The following is a 17,721-nucleotide window of genomic DNA, read 5'->3' on the forward strand; positions in this document are numbered from 1 at the left end:
TTTTACTCACTTGATAAACTCGGCTAGTTTGCGACGTGTAGCTTAAGTTTTACCTGTTCTCAATTAAATCTATTTACGAACATTTTACTCGCATAGCTACGTCCTATTTTCAGGAAAATAACAAATAAAATCTTTTTTTATCAATATCTTTGGTCATACAGTGTTTCAAATACCATTTAATGTTTTAGAATAATTTGCGGGTGAATGAGATGCTACATAATGACTTCACATAGCTACGTTGTATATGAAGCAATAAACAAAAAAAAGAGGGCATGTATACGACACGGACTAGCGCTGTTTACCCGTTGTATATGTGTCTTCACACTGTCCTCTTTTTTTTTTTTTTGCAGCACATATATCAAGAAACGGCACATACGTAATATTAGGCGGACGTTTACATATCGCCGGGAAACAATGCACCACACTGGCACTCAAGATACCGATAGCGCCTCGCTCTCTTTTTGCGCGCGCGGCTTTCTCACTCGCTCTTCGCGCTTGTTGACGGCGCTGGAGTGAGAGAGAGGAGGAGAAGCGCGCGCGGTCTCTTTGCTCCGACCCGCCACCAGGCCGGCCGCCGCGTGGTCCCGCCCGACTCCCGAGCGCGCCAGCGAAAAAACCAGTCCATCGTCAGCAACGGTCGACGCTGCTTCGCTCATCGCCGGCGGCCGGTTCAGCGCTCCTTGTGCGCGCGTTTTTGAAACCCCGCCGTGCATGCTGGGACGCCTTGGCCCGTGCACTCGACCGAAGGAGACGCTCGTTCTCCGCTTGGACGACGACACCTGCGTGCTGTGCGCTGCGATTCTGCGCTGAACACGGCGTCGTCTCCGGGAGTCAGGAGGCGTGACTTCTCGCGCGTTTGTGCGGAGCCCGCGCGTCGCGCCCACATCTGCGCGTCGTCCCGCGTCGGGTCACCGCCGCTCGCTGCCTGGATGACCGGCACTACCCGACCGACGAAAGTGGCAGTGATGGTAGCGCGTTACTGTTACTCCTAGAAATCTTTTCCCGCGCACCATCTCTGTAAGAAAGTTGCCAGTTTCGCCCGTGGACAAGAAAATACCCGAGGTGTACAGTGATAATTGGGTAAACGTTCGGTTAGCGTCGACTTTCCAAGCAAAGAAAAAACGCTTCTCGTCAGTGTGTTGTTCTCCATCGGCCCCTGCAAGTCCGGCGGCTGTGATTTCGCTTGACGGGTTTGATCCCTAAGTCACCGCGGAGTGTGCGTGGCGTTGTTGCTCTCGACAACGGTGGAGGACGAAGAGACCACGGAGTCATCATCGTCTGCGGAGACCTTCCCCGGGAAATAAGTGCTCCTCGCCGGGCTTGTGTGCTTCGGTTTCTTCCCCCTGTCACTTGTTATTCGTGCGCCCCCCCCCCCCCCCCCCTTTTGTTTTTGGTTGTGCGCTTCAGCCCCGGAGGCCGCCAAAACATGAGTGTCGTTCAACGCCAGCGTCCTGCGGGCCTGTGGATACCGTTCGCCCTCGTCGCCGCCAGCACCGTCATAGGTAAGTAGGTCGCGCGCTAGCACAGGCGCAGCGTGACGCCCGTATGGCACACAGCTTTCATCGCTTTTGCGTGCCCGTTTAAAAAAAAATATCCTTTTTCTGCAACGCGAATGGGGCCCAGTCGGGAAACGCTTTCATGGTCGTTATCTCGTTTTTATTCCTCGAACAGCGGGAGGCTAGGGGCTAACAACAACAAAAACATATTTTAGCAATGCTCCCAGTGTCTAAAACGTCGTCGTCCGTCGGCGCTGTCCACCCGGGTTTCTCGAACTGCCGCACGACTTTTTCGAATGGTTCAGGAACATCAAAAGAGACAAAGCAAGTAGAGGAAAGCAGGAGCACAAAGATTTTAACTTTGTTGATGTGCATGGCTCATACATGCACAATTCATGACACAGTGTTTCAATAGTTACGGTGTTCGACAGTTGACGCGAAGTTCGCGGTATCATATCCAGAGTGTGGCGGCCGCATTCTAATGGAGACGAAATACTAAACGCCGCAGTAGCTAGATTCAGGTCCAGGTTAAAGAACTTCAGGTGGTCTAAACTTCCGAAGTCCCCACTAAGGCGTCCTTCATAATCATGATTCATATCCCGGCTGCTAGACGTAAACGTCCAATCGTTATGATGAGTGGCATCTATAGATAGATGACTAGTGACGAAGCAGTCTTACGTGCTCCGCCCGGTATGACGTAGGGCTGAATTCGTTCACAGCGCCGATCGCCTACGTCTTTACTAAGCTGTACGGAAATATTTAACAATGACACTGATGAAGACTTTGAAGCGATAAACTCACTTGTCGACCATGCATGTCAAAGACCTTTAAACGACGCTCAACCATGAACGCATCTTTTTCAACATTTTGCGTGCGCGTGGTTGTTAGAAGTTGATTGCCCACAAGTTTTTCGCATTAATAAATACACGTAGACGTGATTGTTCACCTCACCGAACATGGCGTGGACGTCATTTATTGCTTTTTAGCATAGCTGGGGTAAGGATTCTCGCTGAATTTATGTTTCTGTATGCGCACCCACCCAAGCTACAAAGTTTTAGTTGTACCAACGCAACTTCTAAGCACATAAGTAACCAGAGAAACATGGCGATTCATCTCAAAACGTTCGCAAGAGCTGCTAATTTAATCGTTCTTTTTTTTTTTGGACCAGCGGAAACAGTGTGCAACAAAGCAGGCCTAAGTGTTACATGCATTTTTTTTTCAAATTAGTTGTTACATCAAGAGTTTAGAAAACAAAACCAGAATTACACTACTAAAAATTATGTCGAGTACGAAGAGCTACAGCGTCGTTGTTTCTCTTCATAAGATAAACTTGAGAATTCTACTTGCCACAATAATGATCTTATCCCGACGCACGCCGTAGTGGGTTTACGGAATATATTTGTCGATGCTACCGATGTGCATTTCTCGTCAAATTCTCGCATTCCGGCTCGTCATTTCGAGACACTGCCGGTATTAAAAAAGGACCTGGTGTTCAGCAGTTCGCTGCCATATTTACTGCCCTTCTAGTTCGTTTCTGTCTATTAAATCGCTGCCAAGTCAAAATATGTTAAGCATAGTTAATAAAGGTTTCAAAAAGAGGCTGGGGTTGTTTGCTAAAAACGGCATGCCCTGAAGAGATCTGTTGTCGTCACGTATTTGAAAAACTGGTGCACGCAGCAGCTATGCGTCCTTCCAAGTTCGCTAAACGTTTGTAGTATGTCGTCGTCTCCCCCAAATTTGTCTTCATGGATCTCACGTGCATTTCCAAAAGCCATGCTTAGTCCCATCATAAAGAAATATTACCTCAATTTATTGGGCCTCTCGAGACATGATTGGCTGCTTATGGTATCCGTATAGGCTGGTTTGTACTATTAAGCGGAGCTTTTATAACTCACACTTCTTGGTGGCGGTGTCACGCGTGATAAAACCCGGTGCCAATGAACGTACAGAAACGCGGCCATAAAATGTACGCCGACCGCATGCGCTGTTTTGCGATAATTTTATCTTTCGATCGCGGGCTTGTCGCGATCAACTGCTTCTGATATATAGCAATATGCTCTCTTATCGACGTGACTAGTCATTAGGTTTCCACGTTATATCGTTGCTTTGATATGAACGAATGACCGTCCTTCTTGCCTGTAACAACAGTAGGACTGCGCTAATAAACACGGGAACGAAGGCCCCATTCCGGACACGGAAGAGCAGTTATAGATAAAAGCATCGCCAATGCGATAGAAACAAAATTAGCACACGACACACACTCGTGCAAAGAGTTCAATTTGCTCCTATAATCCAGGTGAAGGAAGCGCTTTTGAATTGCCTTTTTTTTTTTGCTGACACGTAAACCTCTATTCCCTGCGTAGGGTAGCGAACCACACGCTTGTCTGGTTGACCTCCTTGTCTTTTCTTTTCCTCGGCTTTCTCGTGTCGCGATGATGTGCCCCGCCGCGGTGGTCTAGTGGCTAAGGTACTCGGCTGCTGACCCGCAGGGCGCGGGTTCGAATCCCAGCTGTGGCGGCTGCATTTCCGATGGAGGCGGAAATGTTGTAGGCCCGTGTGCTCAGATTTGGGTGCACGTTAAAGAACCCCAGGTGGTCGAAATTTCCGGAGCCCTCCACTACGGCGTCTCTCATAATCATATGGTGGTTTTGGGACGTTAAACCCCACATATCAATCAATCAATCGCGTCGCGATGTCCTGTTGTCAAGTTGGAACTAGATGCGCACGTGACTTCGAGTCCCGTTTATACGCACGACATCGTTTGGAAACCGAGATCGAGGAGGATGTTTCGGCGTAATGCTCTTGGGGCGGACTCCGTGCCTTCAAACGTTTCGTGGCCTGCGTTCGGCGGAAGGAAGGCATTAGCGGAACGCAGAGAAAGAATCAAACGGGAAAAGTCGAACGCTTGAAAAAGGACTCCTTTACTTTTTTCTCCCCTTCTGTTCTTGCAGCGACTCTTTTTTAAACTCGGTTTTTGCTGATCCTACGAACTAAAACGTATCGGTTGGTGGACTTAAAATTGTAATGAGCTCTTGTTCTGTCCAACCGTGCTGACAGGGGATTCCTTTTTTTTTTTGTTTTCTTTTTTGACATGAACGGTGCGAGTGTGGATGTCTGCGAATCAGCGCCGTCAACGGCGCTGCCAAAAAAGCGCTATTTGCGAGGTCACGTACAGACCATCTGTCGAAAAAGCGGTGTGGCTTGGAACTTTACCGGCGATCAACGGGCGCTTTTAGATATTAAAATAAGTACGCCATGAAGTCGCTCCGTTGGGACGAGAGAAAGGGCGGCGTGGTAAGGCGATAAAACCTCCATTTTGTCACCGGTAATGTTAAAGAAAAAAAAAAGAAACAAAGCAGGTTGCAGAATAATTATTGAGCGCACCTCCTGCCACGTGTTCCATCTGAGCAGCGTGATTTCGAGATAAGATTACAAACGTATCGGTTGCCCGACTTTAGCCGGTCCCCAAATACGTAATGGTCTATTGCCTTTGGCACTTCCTTCTTTAGTCTCTGCATACATACCGGCCACGGTAATTTAATGATTATGGCGCTAGACTTCTGAACGCGAAAATCACGGCATTGAATTTTAGACACGGTGGCTGCGATTCGAAGAAGGCTGTACAGGCTAGCGGCCAGTTTACTTAACTTTAGGTGCTCGTAGAAAAAAAAAAGGGTGGTCTAAATTCTCGGAGTCTGTCGTAACCGCATTGTGGTTTTTTAAGGTATATAAAACCCTGGGGCGAAATGCAACACGCCATAACGTTTGGCGATGCCTTATTTAGCATTCATACGCTCTCACACACTCTCATTACGCCTTTACTTTCGTAGCGAAAAATCTTGCGCCATTGATTACTTTCGTGTTTTTTTGCACGCCCGTATATGCAGAGAAATACCACAAATTTCAGGCTCGCATTGTCTGGCGTTTTAACTAGCGAGCGTTTCACTTATTGCTTCCGCCGCCTCGTGCTGTGCGCTTTAAAACCCGCTCTTATACTCTAGGCGATCTTTAGCGAAGCGGCACCATTGTTTAACTAGCTGCTCCCGCGTCGCTGTGCGTACGGCACCCGGCCGCTATCAGGTGCAGCATACAAAGTAGCGCTGATGAACTTGGTGTCTTGCCAAGGTCGAACTATGGGCGGCTCTTAACGGATAGAAATCTCGTCTGGAAAACATTCGCTACATACACAGATGCTTGCGAGTGAGACCTTATCTTCATTTCACGACGTCGTGGGTTTTGTTTTTTTTTTTCTCCGAACGAAATCGAAAAATAAATCCGAGGCTCACGTCGCCTCGGCTTTTGGGGGTATTACTAAATCCGTGGGAATATGGGTGATTCAGAGGGATGTTTACACACAGTTCTGGGAACGCCCAGCCAGATATACACATAGCGGCGTTGAGAATTACGCCTTGTCAGGTTATTCAGAGGGATGTTTACACACAGTTCTGGGAACGCCCAGCCAGATTTATACATAGCAGCGTCGCGAGTTGCGCCTTGTCAGGTTTCCTCGCACCAGAAAGCTTCCAACGTCTTACAGTGTGTGTTTAGAATTTCTTTACAAATGTCCGTGGCATTTTAATAAGCAATATCTGCAATAAGAGATATACGTCTGCATAGCACGCCAAGCTTTTCATAATTCCGCGGTACTTGTGTTCTTTTGGCTGCGTCGATTTTGCTGTTAATTGCCAACGCACGGTTTCGTAATTTCCGAATGCGAACATGTTGCGAAGAGTGAAAAATCGCCGCCCATTGCATGACCTGTTTTTAACTTCAGTGGCACGGATGTCGATCTAAATGTGTACTAGTTATTTAGACTTAAACCATATTTTAGGACAGATAAAATGGCGCAATAAAAGAAGAAAAACAGAACGCGTCTAAAGACGCACATATAAATTTGTACGTGCGTATTTTTTTTAACTTTCATCTTCTCTCTCCTTCTTTTTTTTCTTAATTCCTCTATGCCTACCCTTCCCGAAGGAGCAGGCAGGCTTTGTGCCCCTATAGGTGGCAGTTGTCAACCTGTCCCCTCCCTATTTCTCCTGTCTTCGTGTTCTCTGTGTGCTCAACCAAATAAATCAATCAATCGGCGCCTTCGTGCTCTGTGTGTGTGTGTGTGTGTGTGTGTGTTCTTTTACTCTGTTTTGTGTGGGGCAACTCGTTCAAGCATTCCTTTTGCGAAACCTTGTCACCACATATGTTTCTTCTCTATCACTGCTGTGGTCACTCTTTTTTGGAAGGAAAGATAAAGTAAACGTCGGGAAACATCAAAGATTAGAACGCGTGTGCATGGCGCTGAGTGAGGAGGCATTGACCACGTTCTTCCTGCAATTAGACACATTTAGCTACGCGATATAAGTAACTCTTATTAACGGAACGGGTTATCCGTGAGAGCAGATACGTCGGTGGCCGTCGACGGATCATCCCAGCGTGTCGCTAAAGCAATTTTTTTTCTTTTGCTTATCGTGACGTCAGCCGACGGTGGACAACACCTTTCCTCGTTGCTTATGCGTACTCGCGCACTATTTCGTGTCTGACTCATCGCGAATGCTGCGCCGTGCCGCTAAAAGCATTTGCCGTGGCCGTCGTAACAATTGAACGAAACACGATGCCCTAGTACTCCCTCACTCACATAAAAAAAAACTAGCACGTTCTGAGGTATAAAATTGTAGAGATAATTCAAGTTGCTGCCGGTGCGGCAATCGCACGAGGCCTTGCTGGAATGTGACAGCCTGTACAAACCGTCAACACGCGTCTATAGTATCTCAGCACTTGTTCCGAGTGTTGCAAGCGTTGACGTTCCTCGAGTGCCGTCACCTATATTTCAATGTGTGCCCGGCTTTCTTTTCGTTGTGTTTGCTTTCTCGCTCGGCGGCAGGTGTGCTGTTCAAGCTGTGGCGCGCTTGCTCATCCCGAGTCACGGTCGAGTGGGCGTCAGCAACGTATACCCCTTGCTTCGCTCTTTCCGGCGCGCGTTCGACCTTTGAGTCACTGCATAGAGCGCCTGTAGCGTTTGAGGAAATCCGGTGACTGCCTCCGTTCCGAACAGGTGCGCCAAGCAGTAGTACTCGAAAGCACCTCCGCGTACCTGACTCATAATCTGAAATATTGCACCATAAGATATAGACAAACGGAGCAGGTTAGTACGCAGAAGAGATGGCGTTCGAAAACGGTGCACGTGTGTTGAACGCGCAGATGCGTCAGCGATGCTTTAAGAGAGCCTACCAACAATGTGATAAATGCGCGTGAATAAAAGTATATTTAGGGACGCCCGTCTAACGTGGGTTCCTCCATATACGACGTGGTCAGCTCGGATGAAAGATGGTGTATTCAGGATCTCACGCGGGAAGAACAGGCTGCCCAGAGGGCTCGTTTTGTCGCCGAGAGTCATCTCACGTTGCCGACATGGATGGAGCCACCGACTAGACTGGCGAGGTCTCCCGGCCGCTTTTGAGCTTGTTGGCTTCTATAAAGTTTTTTATATGCATGTGTTTGCCTAGCCGTTGTGTATAACCTGTAAGGATTGCTCAGTCATTCTGAAAAACACTTGAGCCATTCAGAAGAGCGAAGCGCGCATTACTCGAAGTATCAGCTGAACGTATTTCCTATCTTTGGGAGGTGTTTGTGAGGATGTAATCCACATAAACACGCTATCCATGTGCTTTTTGCTTTGCAGCATCCGCAGAATAATGTATGCACCAACACGCCCAACTCCCCGCTTGACGCATACGTTAGTGCTATACGTACGTGGCTTAGCGCAAAGCACTTTGTGAATAACCTCCTCGGATTTCGCGAAAATGCGAAATTGTCTATTGTGATTTCTATTGTTCTTCCGAATTGACTGCTGAGGCATTAGATGCATACGTACATGCGATGCACTTTGAGATTTGCATCATTTGCGCGGATTTTGGGATAATTCGAAATTTTCATTGTGACATTCGTCGTTATTTGCATCTCGCCGCCGAGGCGTTAGATCCAAACATGCTTGTTCGTCGTTTTCGAATGCGACTAAGTTTGCTCTTGGGAGCTTGGAATGAAGCTTTATTTACGCGCAGTGGTTGATGTGCGAAATAACGGATCGAGGTTTGATATAAGTCGCAGGCACTTGAGTTTCTCGTCCATCACCGTGTCATTGTTTCGCACTCATATTTACGCACGTCCTTGCAACAATGAGCGAGCAGCATGGAGTACCAATAAAATTGTGGCGGCAGGAATTCCCCGCACGTAATCTGATTCAAGCGCAACGTCGGCGCTACTGGGCCAAAACAGGGCCTTATTTCAGGCTTTCGTAATTTCTATTTTTCTGTTTTGTATTCACATCTGACGGGCTAGTCTATAAAGGCCCCAATAAACTTGAGCATCTACATGGCTATATTGTTACACCGAGTCGGGCACGACAACTCTGCATTCACTGTCTTAAGCAACGCGCAAATAACAATACTGCTATATGAACTGTCAAGAGCCTTCCGCAACAGTTACAAGCTTTGTTGAAAGTATTCATTTTTTATTTAATTTATGAGCAACCAACGTACACGGGCAATTGCTTAAGAGCGAGCGTAGCAATCTCCTTACATACATCACCATTCCGGATGAGGCATAACAACAACAAAAGAAAAGAGATTCTTGCATTTTGCGTGTGAAAATCACTATAAGAGTGTGAGACTCGCCATATAGTGGCCAACTCCGGATTAGCTAACTTAACGTTGCCTAAATCTAAGTGCATGAATATTCTCGCAATTGAAGCTCGTCGATATGCGGCTGCAATAGGCAGATATCGAACCCCTGTTCTTGAGCTTAGCGCAGTGCCTTCGTCGGTGATCCACCTCTAAGTGTCACGGGATTCTCAGTCTCGGTAAATGGATACATTCTTCAACCTACATGGGACACGGTGCGTCAGTGATGATAGTTCTCTAGTCATTGACTTAATTTATTTGCCATACAACCCGCCCTCGTGGTCTAGTGGCTAAGGCACTCGGATTCTGCCTCGTAGGTCGCGGGTTCAAATCCCGGCCATGGTGGCCGCATTTTAGATGTAAGCAAAAATGATTGAGGCCCGTGTGCTCAGACTTAGATGCACGGCTTAGATGCACGTTAAAGAACCCCAGGGGGTCGGAATTTTCGGAACCCTTCACTACGACGCCTCTCATAGTGTGGTTTAGGGACGTTGAACCCCAACAGTTAATATTAGTAATTTATTTGCCATCAATTATTTGTTCGCCAGCGAAGATTCACCATTTTTACGTGCTGTGGTTCTTAAAAGCACATTTCTGTATTCAAGATCGCAGACAGGTGCGGGCCGAGCACTTAATTGTTCGTGCGCAGCACGATGAAGTGCGCGGTAGGCTCTCTAAAGTGTATTTGACATTTGAGGCGAGGAATGCTCGATCCGCGTATAGGTCAAAAGCACGACAGTGACGTCAATCTTTCTGCAGGCGTCACGTTTTACCTTCAAGACAACGTAAGTTGTATTTAAAACTGAGTCGTACTCAGAGCAGAACCGTGTTTTGTTGGCTTATTTTTAATACTTCGTGAGCACGATGGTACATTCCTCTTAGTTTTAGACGTCAGGCAGACGTACTCCTTTTCGTTTTCATTTCATCGGGGTTATTTTTTACCCTCCATTCGTTGGATCTATATTGTGGTGTGTTTAGAAAAAAGCGATTAACGATTTTGTGTACTTGGTACTCTACTATGGGAGAGCACGGAGCCGTCCCGTGGGTCTCACGCGAGTTTTTGGACTGAGAAGGCCGACTGAACCTCCTACATATATCGCTATAAAGATTTGCATAGTCGACTTTATATTATGTTGTTACGTTTTCAAATAATAAGCCTACTCGCCGTCTCTTGTGTCCAGCATGTTTTCCGAACACTGCATTTTGAGCCGCGTGTAGTTACTGGCCATTTGCTATGCAGTGAATATTGTCATTCTTTACAGGACACAGTTTGAAAATAGCTTCTGGTTATCAAAAAAAAAAAACAGTTCAAAACTTTGTCCTGACCGCCATAGATCGCTCTATGACTGGTTTCGTTGGCCCTTTAGTTAGCGTCGCTCGCATATAACTTATACCTTATAGTTATCGCTTTATTATTCGATTATGCTTATTCATAATAGTCTATTAATGCTCATTCTGCCTGCTCATCGGCCTGCCTGCCTGCCAGAAGCGGCCACTTGCCGCTATATGTCAGACGTGCACTCATTCAATTCACTGTCTGTATCATTGACGTCATTCGTTCGACGACCTCACTTCTTTCCACTAGCGGTGCTGACGCGGTATTTGATGCGTGCATACTATAATGTTTCTCATAAAAAAAAACATCACCTGAAATGCGCCTGACGTTGCATGTAATAGTTCGCTTAGCATAGCAATAGAAGTTCACACATGTATTTTTTATGCTTCCTGGTCATTGCTTGATGCATTTTTGAGGCAAGATTTATTAGGCCTTAACTATATAAATTCCTAAGCAATGTTAATTTTTCCAAACATCGACATGCAGATAAATTTATACTTTGCAAACGTGCATAAGAGTGATAAATTATTGTGAAGACAACAAAATTTTTAGTTGAATGTAATTGTTTTGAATAGTAATGGTAGGCCTGATCATATTGGCATAAATTCGGGCTAATAAATGTTCTACATGTTGGGCTTTTTGCGTCAAAGTTCCCTTCAGTAGTTTTGAAGAATAATACAAAAGACGCATATTGATTCATTCGATCTGCAGTCAAGCCAATTTTTGACTCATCTGCTTCTCTCCTTTTCCTTTCCGGGAACCTTATTCGCAATAAAGCTCATATATCAGGACCTTTTTTAGGGGAGACAAGCTGATATATATATATATATATATATATATATATATTGTAATGATGACAAAGCGGCGATCGTGCTCGGCGCATACCTGGAAGAGAAGGAAGACGACGAAGAGGAGGCAGATAAAGAACAGCCGGCCTGCAGCAAAGGCGTTGTCTCTTTGTCTCATTTCTCCTCGTTACAATGGCGCAGTCGCGAACTACTGACCCCGATATCCCTGCGTCCACTACACTTCGAAGTGGACGAGTGCTCTCGAACTCCCCACCGATCACGGACGGCGTCCAAGCCTCCACGGCGGCACCGCATCATGACTGCAGCGAGGCCATTTCTCGAGGCTTCTCTCTGTTCGCCCAAGAGCTCAAGACATCCGGGTTTGGCTGCGCCTCTTTTGGATCGTTCAACGAGAACGAAATTCCATATTTTCAGGGATTCAAGGATGACCCTACCAACTGGGTAAGCGTGATAAACTCGGTTGCCCTTAAATACTCGTGGAGCGACACGATTAAGAAGTCGGTCGCTGAAGGACGTTTGCGAGGATCTGCCCAAGCGTGGCATCGTTTCCAAGGCAGTACATACGCTACATGGCAAACATGGAGCGCGGCCCTGATATCCGCGTTTGCGCCGCTTCCGAGCGCTTACGACGACCGTTTCATGACCATGCGGTCACGCCGGCAAGGTGCAACCGAGGACGTCGCGACTTACATCTACGACAAGCTGGACCTTTTACAAGCTTGCGATATACAGTGGACCTCCTCCGCAGCCAGGCAGTACATCATCGACGGGATCCATGACTCGACGCACGCAGCCGTCTTGTCCGCCTACAACCACCCAGTCCACATCTCCACTTTCGTACGCCAGGCAATGGAGTTGCAGGACACGTCTCATCGCCGGGCGGCTGCAGTTGGCCCAAAGGAGTCAGCTTCACCGAGACGCGGATGCTATACGTGTGGCCGCATCGGGCATGGGTATAAAAGCTGCCCACAAAGTCAACCTCAAGCGATGCAATATCAATCACGCCCACTTCCAACCCTCAAGGTCCGCGTCGACGGCATCGGAGAACTGACAGCTCTCGTTGATACCGGAGCTCAACGTACGGCGTTGCTTCGCCGCCACGCCTCCGAACCTCTCCAGCCTTGGACTGAGCCACCACTGCGGGGTCTCGGTGGCGACGTACTACCGGTCGGTGCCCTAAACCTGCAACTCAACACCGAGGCCGGCAGCAAGTTTTTGTCCTCGGTGCCCGTCTTCGACGACCTGCCCACAGACATGGTTTTAGGGGCCGACTACCTGCTCTCCGGGGAAGTGCGCCTCACGGTGGAAGGAAGTACCGTCAACCTCCATCCTGTGGCTCCAAGTGTGCCTCCGGCGCAATCCCAAGGTGAGCTGACGACGCCACTCACACTTCCCGCAATACTCGAGAGGCACGCATCGCTCTTCGCTGATACTACTACTCAGCTTCCCGGAACTAGCGTGCTAGTGCACCATATTACTACCGACAATCATCCGCCGGTGTCCATACCGTTACGTAGATATGCCGAACGAGAGCGGATATTAATTGACCAGCAGGTGCAAGAAATGCTTGCCGCAAGCATAATCAGGCCATCTTCTAGCCCGTGGGCAGCACCTGTTGTCCTAGTCCGTAAAAAGGACGGCAATCTCCGATTCTGTGTTGACTACCGAGAGCTGAACAAGCACACCATACCAGACTCGTACCCGCTGCCACGCATTGACGACGCTATTGACGCCGTACGAAAAGCGAGGTTCTTTTCGTCGCTAGATTTAAAAGCAGGGTATTGGCAGATCAACGTGGCTGAAGAAGATAAGTTTAAGACGGCCTTCCGAACACCATCTGGCTTGTACGAGTTTAATCGGATGCCGTTCGGTCTGCGAACTGCTCCAAGCACCTTTCAGCGTGCCATGAACACAGTGTTAGGCACACTGATAGACCGTGCCTGCGTCGTGTACCTCGATGACGTTCTAGTCATCGGGGAAACAGAAAAACAACATCTACAAAATCTCGACACGGTTCTGCAGAGGCTACACAACACCGGCTTTCGACTTAACCGCGAGAAGTGCCAGTTTGGGTTGACGACAATATCTTATCTTGGTTATCAGATATCTCATAATGGCGTACGACCCTTGCCTGAACGCATAGACGCCGTTGCCAAATACCCTGCACCAACATCTATAAAACAGCTCCAGGTATTCCTAGGAATGGCGTCATACTTGCGCAAGTTTGTACCGAGCTTTGCGTCAACTGCTGCTCCACTCACGGACTTACTGAAGAAAAACGCCCAATTTCAGTGGGGTCCTTTGCAGGATAACGCCTTCCAAACCCTCAAACACCAGCTTACACATAGCCCGGTGCTCTGCCACTTTAATGAAGATTGGATGACAGAAGTCCATACTGATGCGAGTCAGATTGGCCTGGGGGCGGTTTTACTTCAACGTGACTCGAGTGGGCGTGGGCACGTCATCTGCTACGCCAGTCGTAAACTATCGGACGCAGAACGGCATTATCATTCGAATGAACTGGAGTGTTTGGCTGTAGTATGGAGTGTGGATGAAAAGTTCCGCCACTACTTGTTTGGCCGACACTTCACGGTAGTAACAGACAACTCCGCGATTGCGTGGATGTTCCAGAAGCAGCACCTCAAGCACAAGTTTGCCCGATGGATTGTTCGGCTCCAAGACTATACGTACGACATCCGTCACCGTGCTGGAGCACAAAATCAGCTTGCGGACGCTTTATCGCGAAATCCGATCGAGGAATTCTCCACACGAAATCGAGAAACCTGGATCCTGTTTTCGCAACAGGACGTGACCAAGGCTCAGCAAGCCGATGGAAGACTCGCATCCGTTATAGACTCCATTGGCGATGCGGGACGCAATGCCAAGTTTGTCTTACGTAATGGAACGCTGTATCGGCGTCACTGGGCCGATAAAAGCACCGAGTGTCATCTCCTGGTCATTCCTGACACCTTAAGATCGAGCGTACTACGCGCCATCCATGACACTCCCGAGGGAGGCCATGTTGGCTACAGAGCCACCTTACGCAAGGCACAAGAACGTTTTTGGTGGCCGAAAATGGATAAAAGCGTGCGTTCATACGTTGCCAGTTGCGAGATTTGTCAGCAACACAAACGACGTCCTGGAGCTCGACATGGACTTCTTACGCCGATCAAGCCTCCAGAGACAATTTTCCACACGTTGGGCATAGATCACATCGGGCCTCTTCCAATGACGACAGCGGGCAATCGTTACATTATACTCGCTGTGGACTACTTGTCCAAGTTCGTAGAGGTCGCGGCCGTGCCTTCGCTTGCTGCTAGCCATGTCATCCGATTCCTGAAAGATCGCTTCGAATGGCGACACGGTCTTCCTAACAAGTTGATCTCAGACCGGTCGACCACCTTTCGCAGTCGCGAGCTCCGCACTTACCTACAACAAGCTGGAGTGGACCATCACTTCGCGTCGGCATACCATCCACAGGCGAACGGACTGACCGAAAGGTCGAACCAGACTATCCAGGCTAGACTCGCACCGTACTGTAAGAATCACAAACGAGGTGAGGCCGACTGGGATGATCATCTCCAAGCAGCTGCGTACGCAGTGAACACGGCGGCACACAGCTCCACAGGAATTTGCCCCTACGAGATTGTCTATGGTCAGCTCCCGCAACTGAATGCTACGTTCGGTTTGAACACTCCCGTTAAAGTAGGGCGTTCCGCTGCACGCCAGACACTTTGTCGCGATATCCGTGTGGAGGCGCGTAGGAGGATTGTGCATGCTCAACAGGCACAAAAGCGATACTACGACCGACGCCACCGTCCCGCGCCGAAATACAGTGTAGGTGATGAGGTGTGGCTACAGCGAGGTGCGCCATCGTCTTCAAACAAACTGCACCCAAAGTACGACGGCCCTTACATTATTTCTGAGCGCTTGGGAGATAACACTTGGCGAGTACGATCCACAGCTTCTGATACGCGCAGAGACAAGAGAAAACGGAATAACTTTGCGGTGCATGTGTCGCGGATGAAGAACTGCATACGGCGGCAAACGTGACATTGGTTTGTGTTTTTCTTACAGGAGTAGACCAGCTGCAGCGTGGCCGAGTGTAATGATGACAAAGCGGCGATCGTGCTCGGCGCATACCTGGAAGAGAAGGAAGACGACGAAGAGGAGGCAGATAAAGAACAGCCGGCCTGCAGCAAAGGCGTTGTCTCTTTGTCTCATTTCTCCTCGTTACAATATATATATATATATAGAGAGAGAGAGAGAGAGAGAGAGAGAGGCCACATATATAGAGAGAACATGTTCTAAGGAGCTTTTCTGCGAGCTGTCAGCCACGACCAAAACTGATTTATTGTCCACCGCTAAGTATGCACAAACGAGGAAAAAAAATGTAAAGAATATGGCTTCGGGGATTTTAGTAATAGGTTATTGATGAATCTAAAGGAGCCGTCGTTAAAGTGACGGTGCAGTTTATTTAAAGATCTTTTTATATTTCTGGTCTTATTTTAACTCCTAAATAATTGACAATACGAAGGCTACTGTTAGAAACTATCACGAAGTAACGCTAGGAGAGATAAATGAAGAACTGAAAATGAGATACCAAGCGTGGGTGAAGCAGAAACGTAGCCTAATGCATGTTTAATATGTCTGTACTTTGAACAGGTAGGTGATTTCGTTCATGCGACAATAAGTTATAGGGAAATTTTTGTCTATAATAAAAAAAAGCGACTGCTACTGCGTCGGCAGCTCGTTTTGTGTGGGTATCTTGCTTTCTGCTGTTTTGTGAGGGTATCTGCTAGTGTGCCATTTATCTTACCAAGACTGTCTTTACAGTTTATCAAGGCAAAACCCTGAGATGCCTTATTGAGCTCGAAAAGGGACTGTCAGTTGTGGCGGCGTCAACGCGAGTAAAGCCACAAACCATCATCACAAGTTGACGTTACCCAATGCCGTCATTGTGATGTAACATGTCACCGAAATCAGTGACGCCATCATGATGTCACACATTGCGACGTCATCACATGTCACTGTCGTTTGATCAGAGGTATGAACTGCCAGACCACATGAGGGGCTGCAAGCTTTTAAGTCCCCGGTATCGGAAGCAATGAATAATCGGTATACGATCGAAGAAGAAGCCGAAGAAGACTTTTGACCTCGAGTCATCTTAGGGCCGATCGCCCTGAGTGGGCAGGTGCCAATTATCCCTCCTTCATTATCATCATCATTATGAACGCTAAAAACACAAGGGACAATGTAACTTGAAAGAAAACTGTTATGATGATTTGTGTAGCGGGGCGCTGCCATGGTACGCGTCCATAATAATCCTGATGACAAATTTAAGCAATGGGATCACGGCGTTGGTTCTGGCTTGTACGGCGAGTTGCGCCAGGAGCCGCGTCAGCAGTCGGAGCCCTGATTCGTCTTGGAAGAGGTAGTATTTCGAGCTTCGTTGTACGTAGAGCTGGAAGTTTTGGCTCAGTAGTCATGAACCTGAGTCCATAGTAAGCTACTTTACAAGGCACGTGTCGCAACGTGAAGCACAACTTCATGCCTCAGACTTCGTCTTACCCAATAGGAGTATGCCTCTGGGACCCGATGCCGCTAGTGCACTCTTAATCAACATTCCGCATGAAGTACTAAATAGCGCCAGGAACCGGATTTTTTTTGTCGGTTTTCCTGGATATAACCAGGATACGATTAAAAGTGTTGTGCAGCCAACTTGATTGGTAGCTCCACAGCGTGGTTCCATGAACTACGGTGGCTTTTGTACTGTGGCAGATTATACTGCCACTGTCAATAAAACGCTGCTAGGTAATTACTGCTGTTGTTATAAGTGAAACGAACAAATGCAATAATAAGGGGGAAAATGAAGTATATATTTTACAAGTATCATTAAGCAAATTTAGTATTATTGTTTGTGCTTGTCACTGCAGTCAATGTGCAGCATTCTCATCGGACGCGTTGATCGAAGTACCTTCACCAGTGTTCGCCATTTTCCCTGCCGCGGTGGCCTAGTGGCTAAGGTACTCGGCTGCGAACCTGCAGGTCGCGGGATCGAATCCCGGCTACGGCGGCTGCGTTTTCGATGGAGGCGAAACTGCTGTAGGCCCGGGTGCTCAGATTTGGGTGCACGTTGAAGAACCCCAGGTAGTCGAAATTTCCGGAGCCCTTCACTACGGCTTCTCTCATAATCATGTGGTGGTTTTGGGCCGTTAAACCCCACATATCGAACAAATCAAACTTTTGAGCAGCAAACAGCAATCTCAAAGTGCAAATGCGGCGTATTAAGGATGGGGTTTGGGCGAAAAGGGAGCGTCTTTTTAGCTGGGCTGCGAATTGCCTGAAAAAAATCTTTTTTTCCGCTTCCAAACCTACTATTTGATGCTTGTACGGAACGACTTGCAGCG

General features: G+C 47.8%; 2 protein-coding genes across 4 annotated transcripts in view; both read left to right on the forward strand.

Moving 5' to 3' along the window:
- The first annotated feature begins 600 nt into the window (after nt 1-600).
- LOC119171892 (kin of IRRE-like protein 2) overlaps nt 601-17,721 on the forward strand; it is a 309,161-nt gene continuing 292,040 nt past the window's right edge. For 2 of the 3 annotated variants that reach the window (XM_037422767.2, XM_037422766.2), the window contains exon 1: nt 602-1,502. In XM_037422767.2, coding sequence (XP_037278664.2) covers nt 1,427-1,502 — 76 coding nt within the window. In that variant the 5' untranslated portion in view covers nt 602-1,426. Of the gene's footprint in view, nt 1,503-17,721 lie in introns of all 3 variants that reach the window. The other variant, XM_037422764.2, reaches the window with a different exon arrangement.
- On the forward strand, nt 11,370-16,037 carry LOC142814144 (uncharacterized). Its single transcript, XM_075892094.1, has 2 exons — nt 11,370-12,677; nt 15,389-16,037. Exons 1-2 carry the CDS (start codon nt 11,483-11,485, stop codon nt 15,418-15,420), a joined length of 1,227 nt encoding a protein of 408 aa, XP_075748209.1. The 5' UTR covers nt 11,370-11,482; the 3' UTR covers nt 15,421-16,037.

This window comes from Rhipicephalus microplus, chromosome 4, assembly GCF_043290135.1.
Source record: "Rhipicephalus microplus isolate Deutch F79 chromosome 4, USDA_Rmic, whole genome shotgun sequence".
Taxonomy (NCBI): domain Eukaryota; kingdom Metazoa; phylum Arthropoda; class Arachnida; order Ixodida; family Ixodidae; genus Rhipicephalus; species Rhipicephalus microplus.

Bases quoted from the DNA above. Each gene is read 5' to 3' on its own strand.
- LOC142814144 (XM_075892094.1), top strand. From the start codon at position 11,483: ATGGCGCAGTCGCGAACTACTGACCCCGATATCCCTGCGTCCACTACA. The intron at 12,678-15,388 runs GTGAGCTGACGA...TTTTTCTTACAG, and splicing joins GCCTCCGGCGCAATCCCAAG to GAGTAGACCAGCTGCAGCGT.